Genomic DNA, 13,613 nt, shown 5'->3' with positions numbered 1-13,613 from the left:
TAGATATCAATTATTATTATATAAACACACATATATATATATAAAACAATATTATATATATGAGATTGAATTCAAACGTATTTTAAATGTAATAATTTAAAAAGAATTTAAGCTAAAATTTCAAATGATAATCCAGTATATAGCAATTCTCTGTTACTTGCTACTTTGCTAAAGATAAATAAAGCCAACACCACAACCAAGGGAAGTCTCATAACATAATTAAGCATAATGTTTCTCGGATTTTCCTTCTCCACTATTAAATTTAAAATAGAGTTTCATTATTAAATATATTTCGCATATTCATACTATATTACAAAACATTTGAAACACAAAAAAGACGAGATTAAATCTTTGATAAAAAAATATTCATTCTACAAGAACCTAAGTACTTTATCCTTGGTAAAAGATTAGAAAAATAAGCTTATATGTAATCAAAGATCACTTCGTAAGGTTAAAAATTACAACTTCCGTGACTATTACAATTTCCTTTTTAACTGATGATCTTACTTGGCAATATTGTTCAAATGTTTGCGTATTATAGTGGTTTTCATCCAGTGTCCTACGTGTCCAAGAAGTTTCTTAGCGTTAAAATGATCAGTAAACGTTTATTCGCTTTCTACTTAAAGCAGACCGTAGGATTCAATTAACCAGCTTTTAAAAAAGATTTTGGAATTATTAGGCGAAATGGCTAAAATAAGTAACTTTAGTCAATCACTGATTTCTACCGATTAAAGTAAGAGTATTTATCGATAAAACTTTTTCATATTTTATTTTATAGATTTATGGTCTTATGCTACTTAATTATTAGTAAAATGGCAATATAAAACAAGATTTGTTTATAATGCAAATATAAATCTAAAGCATTTCAAAGTGATAAACTAAAAGAATAACTCGCAATCATTAAAGCTTACCTCATGCGTTTAAATTTTAATCTCCTTGAACTGGTACGTCGTATGTACATAATGTGTAAGTACATATACATATATATGTAAGGCACATGCGTACAAGGTAAAGCAAGGCATTCAAGTTAAACTAGTCGTTCGAAGATATATCAAAACTGATTTCGCATTACAAGAAAAAATTAAGCATAACTTTTAATTTATTGGGTCTCTAAAATTTTTTAATATTTTTGAAAATCCTAATTTTCTTCTCATTTCTTAATGTATATTCTTCAAGAATAAAATCTTAATTTTTCTATTATCATTTATATTATATGACATGATTTATTCGTTAATGTAAATAATTTTTTTTTAAGTTTAGATTCTCCGCATTTCTGCATATCAAAAGCTATGAATATAATCTAATTCCTTTATCTTTAACAAATCTATATTCTCCGTCAGCAGTATATACACTTAAAGGAAGTGCAACACATGCAGTTAAAATTTGGGCCAGCCTGATCGTCGTCGAAAAGCGAAGCTCTATAAAAAGAACGCGCATTCAGATGAAAAAAGACGAATGACCGGAAAGAAGGTAAAAAGGAAAGATAAAAAAACGGCCCAGAGAAAAGCACGAGCTCGACATTCGTTGAAAAAAGAGGGACACGGAGATACAAGGAGAAAGTGAGAAAAAGTATAGGAAGGGTTGGAAGGAGGGAGCACAGGTGCGGCTGCTACGTCCGGACCGCCTCTAAGTGTAATGTTGTCCGCCGCGCAGTGAGGTGAAGTCCTCTTTTCCATTTTGTTCCAGCCTGCCATGATATTTCGAGCATCCAGTGACTCGTTTAGGTGTCTTGTTCCTTCAACAGGTTGTCTCTCCACGTTGCCGACCAACGGAACTTCCCGCTACTTCAATCCAGTTTAAATTGTTAATACAGTTACAGTTTATATTCTTTTACTGAAGAATTTGTTAATGTTAACGTAACTTTGAAAGTTTGTTGAAACTATTAAGGTGAAATTCAAGTTTAAAAAGGGGACCAGGGAAAGATGAAAACAAAGAGATTCCTTTAGTGATTTCTGAAACGAATTCACCGGTGAACTCGGGTGAATCACGATCTCATCCCTCCTCCTCCACCTCTTTCTCATCTTCCTGTACCTCCTGTTGCTTCGAGCGGTGAGTACCAATGATGCTTAAATAATTGTTTATTTTTGGACCGGCGAGACATCGTCCCTGAATTGTATCGTTAATTCCTGCACTTGCGAAATAGTGAAATTAACAATTCCTTTCCCTCTTTTTCTTGTCTTTTATTAGGAAATGATAATGAAAGTGACTATATCATATGTAGGTAACTTCTGTACAATGATATTAATTAAAATTATAATATAGAAATTATAACTCACTTTTTTATTAAAATGGGCGATTTGAAAGTTTAAGTAATTAATGAAGTTTAATTATTATAATCAGTATAAAAATAAAATGAAATTTAATTACTGATACAAATAGACGCGGATATGTAAAACAAACATTTAACAACGTAAAACTAGAGAAGTTTTAGCATAACAATATTTTGTACTCGGTATCACCTGTTGCGTGGGCAAGCATGTTTGACGTTTTACGAGTATGACTCGACGACCTACTTCGCTTCTAACTTTGATGCGGTACAGTTCGATCTATCGTAATAAAATAAAAGTTATCTTGCATGAGATATCATCAACCTATAAATATTCTTCCTTCTAATATTCTTCCATTATTTTAATAGTATTTTAGAAAAAATTTTGTATTACCTATTGTGGAAATAGATACACTTTTACGTAATAATATGATATAATAACTATGTGACTACCATTTAACATACCCATAAATACTAATAAACAATTAATACTAATCATATTATTTTTAACAATTGTATTCTATGTACATAATTCCATTCTGTAACATATATGACTTGTGTCCTATTTGAAGTACAATTGCACCTTTGATTAACTTACATGTTTGATAAATACATTGATAAATATAGTACAAATATGTACAATATTGCGTGTATCGAGTACTTTTCAAAGCGTACACGTTAGTTCGCTCTAACTTCACTTCTTTCGCAGTGTTATCGTTATTGAATGTCTATCCAATGAAAATGTATTCATCACACGTTCTATCGTTACATGCTCATGCGTCGGCTTTTCATTTGAATCATTCTTAATCCGTTCAAAACACGAATCAAAAGCATTTCCTCTATCTCTATTTATTCCTGTCCCGGTAGTTGATTCATTTTCGTGCTCTAATTTTCTTCTTTTCAATTTGTAATCTTCAGGACATGTATCTGCGCTGACGAAACGTTTTCTCAAGTTTTTATCTAACTGTTTATCTTCAATAGTGCTGGATCCGCCAGAATTTTGTTTTGAAACACGATCCTTTTCTTTACACACCTTTATTTCGTCATCGTTCTTTAAAACTTTCGAAGAACTAGACTCGCACCTTTGTTCATCTTTATGTTTATTATTGCAGGGATTGATATTAATTATTTTTGGTTTAGTAGATTGATAAATATTATTTTGCGAGCTACAAGATATCATTTTCAAAGATATCACTGTTCCGTCTAACTTGTATTTATCCAGCAAAGACTGCGCTATCGCGTGTTGACTTAACTGTATCATACGTGAATTATCTTTCGCGGTTTTCGCCGTATTCTTTGCGTTACTTTGAATACCGCTCTTTACTGACTGGTGAACTTTTTTAAGAGAAATTTTTTCTGCTAATAACCATTCTTCCTTGTTTAGCGAAAACTTACCATCCCATTGCTTGATACACTCTACATCATTATCCGTATTCACAGCAATTTTTTTACTGACGGATTTTAATAACTTATGTTCTATTTCTGAGCTATTTTTTGGTTCTTCCTTAACTTGTGGAATTATACCCGATTGTTCCGTAAATTTCGAAACTGTATTCGATCGCTTTTCGGCTATTGTTTGTTGTTTCTTCACATCCTCATTAATATCGCAGCTACGAATTGAAAGCTATTTGTAAGTTATTATAAGATTTGAAGATTGAGTATTAATGATACTTACATATTGTATTTTATTCCTTCAAGGCTTTCTGAATATGCAATAAACTTATGTACCCTGATTTTTACTATTTCTTCGTTTTTACAAACGTCACAATTCGTTTTGCAAGATGCTATTATGTGCCCGAAGTATTGATTAACAGCTACATGCCGACACCTAAGCCAAATTTTATTATCTAATTTTGTAAAATTGTGGAAAAGAAATGTTTAGACGAATTTAAACTCCTTACATTATTAAAAGACAGTAAGAGACAAATTTGTCATATTCACTTAATCGTTTCCGAATATGTTCTATATCGTTCATTATTTTACGATTTTCAATAACGTGTTTCACAGAAGAATGTTCTTTCATACTAAAATATATTCTACAATATGTATAATCATTCTCTGAATGTATCTGTGTACATTCTCTATAATACTTGGCAATATTTTCAGGTATTGTCCAATGAACTATGCACCTGATTAAATATTTTATAAATTATATGGAATTATATATTAATAATAAATATCATTTCTTTTATTGTGATATATGTAAACCTGATTGATTTCTTATGTATAAATCCATAATCATACGTTGTAATGATAACATGAATTTTCTCAGATTCCCATTCACTTTCAATAATATGTCGGATACTCTTTTTTAATCCTAAAATATATCGTAACCAGAAATCTGAGATTCATAAATATAAAGATTAATAATTAATCCATAATTTTCTTACCATGGTGACAGACAAGCGTAGATATTCCTAGAGCACTTAACTTATTTTGTAACAACTCTGCAGTAGCTATTTCTCGACAGTAAATAATGCCAAAACCTTCATCTATCTGAATACAGATAATCTTGATAAATATTTACGTTATAGACCCATAAAAGAACAAATAGATTTACCTTATGAGCAGATGAATTAAAAAGACCAAGTACTCCTACAATAAAAGTTTTAAGATGTTCAAAGGGATCAGAAAGTAAATCTAAAAACCACACATCAAGGTGTACATTAATTTGCTGTATAGGTATTTTAAAAACTTTTGGGTCTTCTAATGTTAAAAATTTGCAAATATCTGTGGTTACCTGTTGAAGTATTTAATTAAGAACAATCAAATATTTGCTGTAAATAATTCAAATTATTCCTTTAATACCTTATCAGTAACAGTTGTAGTTACTGCAATTTTAGGAACAAATTTTAGTTTGTCATTAAATGCATTTATATCTTTGTAACCGGGTTTAAAGTCATATCCCCATTCACTTAAGCAATGACTTTCATTAAATACAATATAAGACAATAAGTTACGCTCTTGTAATAAAATGACAAGTTTCTGTTAATAAATTGTTAAGTTAATTGAAAGTTAATCTTACATTGTAAAGTTAAAGTTTTAAAATACTTTACCTTAAAATAGGTTAAAGTATTCATTTCAGTAGTTACATATAATAATACTATTTTTGGAGATACTGATGTCAAATCTTTTAAAATATTATACCTTTCTTTTTCTTTGGAGCTCCTAGATAGCAAACCAACATTAATGTGTTTGCTTCTTAAGAAATCTATTTCTTTCTGAAAATACATGATTATTTAGTACACATTAGAAAAATTAATTAATCCAGTTTATTCAATTAACGTTTTTTAAGTATCAGAAATGTTACCTTCATAGAAGATAATTTGGGAGAAAAAATAATTCCAACTTTTTTTTGTATAAGTGCTGGTAATTGATAGCAAAGAGATCTACCAAACCCAGGAGGCATAGATATAAATACATATTTTGCACCTACAAATTTACATTGTACTTTTTAATCTGTTTCTTTAAATTAAATTTTGCAATATTAATAATTATAGTGGAACAGTATTTTCGTGTCTTTACACCATATTTTCATATATATTAAAAGCATTATATACATTTAATACAGTTCTTAATAGACTTAACAATTAACGCATAACACAAGTTTTTATATTAAAAAATACTCACCTTCGCAAATAGAAATAATGGCATTTCTTTGAATGTTATTTTTAAAATTTTCGTAGCCGAAAACATTTTTCATAACACTCATTACATGATCTTCACAATTACTCATTTGCACAAGTTTCATTAAAGTATAATATTCAATTTTTGTCTACGTAGAACTATTATGTGTAAAAACATTCAAAACATATCTCGTACGCTTGATCACAAGAAACTAACCTTACTGGTCGAGTGTAGTGTTAGATTTAAAATTCATTTTGCTTCGGCCAATCAGAAGATGCAATTTTAAATATCTTTTGCGCGGCAATATTTAAAATAAAAATTTTTATTACAGGTATCAAAATATTGAGACATTAAATGAAATGGACTACAGTTATAGTGTTTGAAAAAAATAATAGATGAAAAAGATATAACGTCTTTAGCTTAACAACTTTTATTGTATTGACAAATGAACCTATACGTATGTAAGACCGGAATTAGATAAGATTGGTATCGATATGTTGAATATATGATTTATTTATTCATTTTAGATGCATAATGAAGAAATTTTATGCAATAGTTTTTTTAATATGCACATCCACCGCTGACTTTTCCAATGTTTGCGACCCTAATTGGCATTCGTTAGAAACGTTAGAAACCGCCAAAGTGGAGTGTGGACCATCTTTTGAAAATCGTTGCTATTGCATGAGGACATGCTACGAGAATCACCATCAGTATGTCGTTAATTGTACTGAATCAGGATTTCATAACGCGGCGCCGTTATCGCACTTGCCGAACGACACACAAGTAAGATCATTGTACTAAAGATTAATATTTGTATTAGTTATAAATAAACTACGAATTTTTATGTATTTATGAGAAATTTAAAACTGCAATAATGCATAGAATCCACATAGCGTGCAAAAATATAAAAGATATCTAAAGTATATTACTTTTCATAACGTGTAAAGGGCAAAACAATTTTATAGCTAGGCCCCATTGTTTTAATTATATTTATAAAGATATGAATTTGCATAAATATTCGCGGTCTAGTTATAAAATTTGGCAAACCAATTGATATATTTGTGCTATTTTTAGGTGCTTATTTTTACTGGGAACAATCTCGGAGAGCTTCCATGGAACGTATTCGGCACACTGGATAGTTTGCCTCACTTAAGAGTGATAGATATGTCTAACAATAAAATAAGAGAAATTCGAGGGAAGGCATACCATCACGTCCAACACGTCGAACGACTTATTTTAGATTTCAACGAATTATCGTTGGATCCTGCAAGAAGTCATCCCAGGGTTTTCTCTAATTTCGTCTCCCTCTTGGAACTCCATTTAACTGACGCCTTCGAAGATGGTCCACCGAGAGATCTTGCAGCAACACTGCATGATATTTTTGTCAATAGGTATCGGATTCATAAATTCCAGTTTCTTTAATTTTAATCCCCCAATCGATAAATTTATGAATTGTTAATAATGTTTTGTAATTATTGTAGTAATTTAACGCAACTGATAAAGCTGCATTTGGAACAAAATGAAATATCAGAATTTCGGGACAGTAATGTATTCTGCGATCTCCCGAATCTTTTGGACCTTTATCTCGGCGATAATGCACTCACCGCTTTGCATTTTAATATATCCTGTCTCCACAAATTACGTTTCTTGGATCTTCAACGAAATAAGTTCACAAAAGTGGTCGATCATGATCTGCACGCTATGGACACGCTTATCAAGCATAATCAAAGCATAGCTGTAGATTTCACTGGAAATCCGTTTGTGTGTTCGTGCAAATTAAATCCCTTTATAAAGTGGATGAGGAAGACAAAAGTGTTCGTTCGTAACAAAGACAATTTGAAATGTTTTGAAGGTACTTGTATTAGATAAAAATTATCTTTTTGCCAAACACGATATGAAATTAAATGTAATTTACTTTTATAGGTGAAATACATCATGAAATACACGAAACAAAGAACTGTACGCCGAAATTGTTCTCATCAACTCCACGCGGTGCAACTGTTCTGCTCTTTTTCCTCTGTATAGTGTTAATAGGACTGGTGTGCGCTTTAATTTATGTACAACGCACGAAACTACAAAAGAAAATTGAGCCTATATTAGATTCGGTGAACAAGAGGGTACGATACACCTCGATAGCAACAGGTGATACTCGAGAAGATTTATAAATGAAATGAAAAGGTTCTTCGATCAAGAACTAACAAAGAAGAGATTTAACGCTAATTAAACTCGCTCTTCGGTTAAAATAATCAATCATTTTTAAACTCTCGAGAAGTTCCATTCTTTTTTATTATATAACACACAAATACACAATTTCGTTTTTGTCATAAGTAATTTAAAATATAATAAGGTATGTTTAACAATATAATGAGGCATTCATATTTATAATGCAATATGTGATGATTAATTTAGAAGTAAAGAAAAAGGATAGAACCATCACTGAATATTCTTACAAGCTATTTGTTACGCCATTAACATGCTGAATTTATTGACTTAATAATTATAAACGAAGAACATGTAATTTTGATATTGTTATTGACTCGAGTATATCTAGTACCGAATAAATGTTATATATATTTATATTTAAATGTGTATTCACTGACCTTATTAAATTTCCCCTTACTTGTGGATTGATCGATTGAATGTTTTCAACGGAAAATGCATACATACACATAATATTCTTAGGTTTGCTATTCCTTATCGTTGGCTATCAGACCATTGACATCTTAAGCAAGATTAGATAATATTTCAGAAACGCCTGAATGTTCATTGTATGCGTCGAAATTACTCTTGCATTTCAACTGTATCCGTTTGACTGAATTGTTTGTTTTTTATGTGATAAATAATGTCATCAGCTAAACGTCTTCGTCTCGATGAAATCTTCACGTCATTTCCAGAGCTGGGTCCTACAGTTCCAGACGGTGGTTACGCATGGATTGTTCTCTGTGGAGTATTTTTAGTCCAGGTTAGTAATCTGATTATAACAATATATTTCTTCAGTTTTTTTTTAAATTGAATAGTTCTCGATACTATGTGTTACTTATACAGGGTATTTAGAACATTCACATTCAATAATTTATGCCCATAAAATTAAATATATTATTTTACGTAAAATAATCTTAAAGATGTTCATAGAAATACGAAAGATTCGTAAAACGATCAAGTTTAAATAATCTATTTACAGGTACATATTATAACATGATCATCTTAAGAACCGTAGTATCGGTCGACATTTTTCAAAAGATTAAAATGAATCTCTATCGTTTTATTATGAATTCTTGTAAATATTATCATTTTAGAAAATTAGGTAAGTACAAAATCTTTTGTGTTATCAATCTTTTTTCTAAACACCCTGTATAATAAATTAATTTATACATTTTTCTCTTCGACCTTCTCGTTCTTTACTCTGCGATCAAAATTGTATTATTATCTTTATAGATGACTGTTCCAAGTATACTAGCAATGTATGGAATAGTTCTGGCATATATTCATGAAACTAAATCTACTGATTTTGATTTATGGAATGAAAAAATTATTTTGACGCCTATACTATTTATTGCATTTTGGAATCTAGCGGGTATATACACAGTTTAGTAACTTGTAATTTTCATACAATTATTACTAATCCATTCAACTTTTTCTAGATCCTTGGACAAAAATGATCGTGAGTATGGCGCCGATACCCCGTTTAGTAGGCATAATAGGAGTACTTCTCCTGATGGTTGGAATTATAGCATCCGGATATCTTGCAACTGGCGGGGTTGGCGCTTATTTGGCCAGCACCAGTGCTGGTGCAGTAATGGGTATAGGCGCCAGTTTTATTATGTTATTGAGTGACTATGTTTTGAGGAAGTATTTCAGAAAGAAGCTCCTTATAGCTCTGATGTTAAGAAATATTGGAGTTTCTTTTGGTCTTCTGTTTATCCCGAGTATCACAAATCTGTTGTTGCATGAAGCTAAATTGAAAACTGGTTTACAACTGATAACCATGGTTTTATTGCCTACTGCATTTGGAATATTGACTTTTCGGTTTCCTCCTCCACAGCAAATTTCTCCTTATAGGTTCTTGTTTAGAATATCTTAAATAATAATTAATAAGAAATAAAGCTTTCAATATTTAACATACAAAAAGTTATTTCGTTACAGTCTACTCTTATCAACTGAAGAAGACACTGAACTTCCTATAAAAATCTCCTTTGATGCTCCTGAGAATTCACAAGATCCAGATGGTCAAGATGATATAGAAAATTTTGAATATGGTCAACCTGATGAAAAGACACATGGAGGAGGGTTACTAAATGACGGAAATAATATTTATGCTTATGAAGATTTGGATGAAGATGTGGACTTATTTGTAAATCCAGTGATTCATTTGGATAAGAAATGGCAGCATCAATTTCAAATTCTGAAGAACTTCCGATTTTGGGCTGCAACAATTGGCTGGGTTGGGATGAAAGTATCTACTCTCTTTTTCTGGCTTCTGTTACCCATTTTGTCTTATGAAAATACAAATAATTCCCATTTCTGGATGTTTCTATCCATCATGGCTGGTTTCAGTACCCTCCTACCAAATCTTGTTAGTTACAAAGTATTGACATTTACAAGTCAGAATAGAAGACTATACTTTGGCATAGCATCTTGGTTTTGTGGTATCAGTTTAGTAGGTAAATAATTTCTTCCTGTAAGATATTTTTATAATTATTGAAAAGTGAGTTTTAATGAATTTGTGTTCTGAAAAAAAGACGTTTCTAGGTTTAACTTATGCAAGTAGTTACTTGTGGATGATGATTTTTACCTTCCTGGGTGGTGCCAGTATTGGCAGTTTATCAAGTTGTCAAGACTTGGCATTGTATGATGTTCTTGGATCTGAAATGGTTCGTTCTATTCATAAAGTATTTTCAACTATCGTGGGTTTATCCATTCTTGGTTTTTATTTTATACACGGTAAGTTTTTGTAACAAAATTTTATTTTGGTAAAAGAAGTTACAAATGTAGGGGTGATCAATAAAACTTATCATGTAGAAATGAACTTCTGATTACAGACACAAATCTCTGTTTGAGTTTCGCGGCGCTTTTACAATTTCTTGGTGGATTTTACTGGATCTCGTCGCCTACTTTGAACTTAATTAAAGCCACTCGTTACAGATCTCGCGTGATGAACAGAGAAAGCAGAGACGAGACGTGATTAAAATAATATTCTATGGAATTAATATACATATATTTAGGAATTATTGATTTTACGTTACATCCTAATTTAACGATATTTACAAAAGTATTTATATTGATCACAACAATCTGTTTTCTCTGAATTCATCTAAAAATAAAAATAGTGTATATATAAAATCGTAAAAATAGACATTTCTCGGAAAATAAAAAATAGGCATAGAATATTGTCTAATGTAAAAGATATAAATACGATTCCACTTGACGATATCTCATGAATGATTTTTTAAATAGATTTCTGTTGTTATTTGTTATGAGCGTATATTTATATGTGTATGTATGTGTATACATAAACATATACGTATAGACGAATAAAATATGCATTTCTTAATGTATGATGATACTCTATACTAATAAAAAAAAAGTATGCTACGTTTGTTTCTAAATTACTTACAAATATATTCTTGCACATATACGAAATAAATTGTCCTTAAAATAAGAAGTGGTGAACATATATAAATACCGCGTAGGTATGTCTCTTCACAAAATGCAAAGAAACAAAAAAGGACAAATCTTTTAGTAATAATGATCATTTGAATGTATATCATATGCATGTTTTGAGATCGTGAAACCGGCTTCTCATTGCTTAAACAGACTTACACAACGATTTTGTACCTTATTTGCCAATTTACATTATAAGTGATCTAATTTACAAGACACGATAGATATCTTAGACATACTGGATATTTTTAACTCCATTATTGCATCTCTAGGTTCCAACATTTTTTGTATATAAAGATAAAAGAAAATAAACTATATTATTAAATTTTGTAATGCATGCTTCTTCCAAGGCACTACAAGGCATGCTCGTATGCAAAAGTAATCAACTATCATTTTATTTCTTCCAGTAAAATTTGATACGTTAAGTAATAAATTTTGTACAATTCTTGTAAATATCACAAATCCTTTTGTACAATTTTGATACGTCCTACTCCTATCTAGATTGTATCATTATCTTTTCGGTCATAAACAATAAAATAGCACTGAATTTACTATTAAATAAGTTTTTTTAAGATTGTTTACGGCACAATTACTTATTTCAAACTGTTATTCATATTAATAATATTGCATCAGATGTTCTATCATATAAGTTTCAGTAAACATCATATTACGAAAAGAGACAGCCTAACACGTTCAGGATAAACAATCACTATGAATATACGATTTTATAAATAAAATATCCATTTGACTATTCGCAGCATTATTATAAAACTATGTACATGCATATACTGAGCAATCAAAATACATTTGTATTTTTTAAATGAAAATACTTATGCTTTTATGAGGTTTTTTAAGGTTTTCTGAAGATTTTCTTAAGACTCAGATTAATAACATGTGAAAATTTTAAAGGTATCAACAGACTAATCATTCAAAATGATAAGATTCTTAAAATCTGCTTCTTTAAGTTACATCAAAGACATATAATATTAAAATTTTAAACCTGCATGATTCAGCCTGAGATCTAAGATAAATTTACATTTCACCAAGTTCTGGGTCCTTATCTTTCAAACTACTAGGTCCTGCATTGTCCGACGATTTCGAGCAGAAACCATTTGGCATTCGACTGTACTGTTTATAACCGCTAACCGGTCTTGGATTATCTAACTGATCGTATTCTGATTCGTCGTTATTTTGCTTGATTTCATCGTAAACATGTTCGATCTTTTTCCCATCCATTTCGTCGATGCTATGGTACACATTAAGGTTTGGATTTCCCATATCTGCATCTCTGTTCTTTAGATCATATCGAAGTGATCCTAACGGCAGTCAAAGAAAACATAAGATCATTTTACAGAACTTACAATTTGGTGTACTATGCTATTGCCAACAATACCTTTGCAATCATCCTCATCATCCGTACAGCTGTTCATTCCAAGTTTAGCTTTCTCATTATTTATCTTCTTGCTTGTTCCAAGATTATTTCTGAATTGGAAGTTATTCAATAAAGTAGCTGTTCCATCATCGAATTTTGAAGAGCCTTGATAGGCATACACGGGGTTATCAAACTGAGTTTGCTCTATATAAAAGATATCATTGTTGATTATAAGTATTTTATAATCCACTATAAATAACAGATTTGTTTGAAATAAATACCTGGAGGAGAAGCAGGTTCAGCGATATATTGCACTTGTGCAATTTCGTTCTTCAAATCTGCTACTCTGCGTCGATGATATACCCATCCTGCGAATATCATTACAATAACAATAATTACAGCAAATAAAAATCCTGCTACCATAACGCCATAGCCGGTTTCATCCCTCTCTTGAATGTTACGTGAAAATAATTCTTCGTCACAATTTGGACCTAAAAGGGAATATATTCCAGTATTAGTTAAGATATATTAATACTGACAGATTTGAAATAATATACCTGTGTATCCATGTCTGCAGACACAACCTTCAACAGGATGACAAATATAGAAATCATTCTTACAGTCACATGGTTCCATACAGTGATCGCCATAATACCCTTCTGGGCAGACTAGATTTACGAATACGAA

At 30.7% G+C, this 13,613-nt stretch overlaps 3 protein-coding genes across 6 annotated transcripts in view; 1 reads left to right on the top strand and 2 right to left on the bottom strand.

Moving 5' to 3' along the window:
• The first annotated feature begins 1,617 nt into the window (after positions 1-1,617).
• On the top strand, positions 1,618-11,253 carry LOC117205786. Its single transcript, XM_033444515.1, is given in 12 exon segments — positions 1,618-2,049; positions 6,225-6,350; positions 6,421-6,676; positions 6,968-7,284; positions 7,375-7,745; positions 7,817-8,072; positions 8,735-8,855; positions 9,329-9,467; positions 9,535-9,952; positions 10,037-10,554; positions 10,643-10,834; positions 10,933-11,253. Coding segments are annotated over 10 exon segments (2,724 nt in total). The 5' UTR covers positions 1,618-2,049; positions 6,225-6,350; positions 6,421-6,427; the 3' UTR covers positions 11,076-11,253.
• On the bottom strand, positions 2,750-6,155 carry LOC117205783 (ATP-dependent DNA helicase Q5-like). The gene is made up of 10 exons (XM_033444512.1): positions 5,897-6,155; positions 5,577-5,698; positions 5,323-5,487; positions 5,075-5,251; positions 4,827-5,006; positions 4,657-4,762; positions 4,475-4,583; positions 4,168-4,395; positions 3,942-4,094; positions 2,750-3,876 (listed from the first exon to the last, which is right to left on the bottom strand). The coding sequence occupies exons 1-10, from the start codon at positions 6,015-6,017 to the stop codon at positions 2,961-2,963; spliced, it is 2,277 nt and encodes a 758-aa protein (XP_033300403.1). The 5' UTR covers positions 6,018-6,155; the 3' UTR covers positions 2,750-2,960.
• LOC117205782 (protein draper) overlaps positions 10,839-13,613 on the bottom strand; it is a 29,135-nt gene continuing 26,360 nt past the window's right edge. For all 4 annotated transcript variants that reach the window (XM_033444508.1, XM_033444510.1, XM_033444511.1 and 1 more), the window contains 4 exons: positions 13,484-13,594; positions 13,208-13,417; positions 12,948-13,130; positions 10,839-12,870 (listed from right to left, as the gene is read on the bottom strand). In XM_033444508.1, coding sequence (XP_033300399.1) covers positions 12,587-12,870; positions 12,948-13,130; positions 13,208-13,417; positions 13,484-13,594 — 788 coding nt within the window. In that variant the 3' untranslated portion in view covers positions 10,839-12,586. The remainder of the gene's footprint in view (positions 12,871-12,947; positions 13,131-13,207; positions 13,418-13,483; positions 13,595-13,613) is intronic.

Source organism: Bombus bifarius, unplaced genomic scaffold (genome assembly GCF_011952205.1).
Source record: "Bombus bifarius isolate JDL3187 unplaced genomic scaffold, Bbif_JDL3187 scf7180000007992, whole genome shotgun sequence".
NCBI lineage: Eukaryota > Metazoa > Arthropoda > Insecta > Hymenoptera > Apidae > Bombus > Bombus bifarius.
Note: the sequence above shows the minus strand (reverse complement) of the source record. Positions and strands in the feature narration are given on the sequence as shown.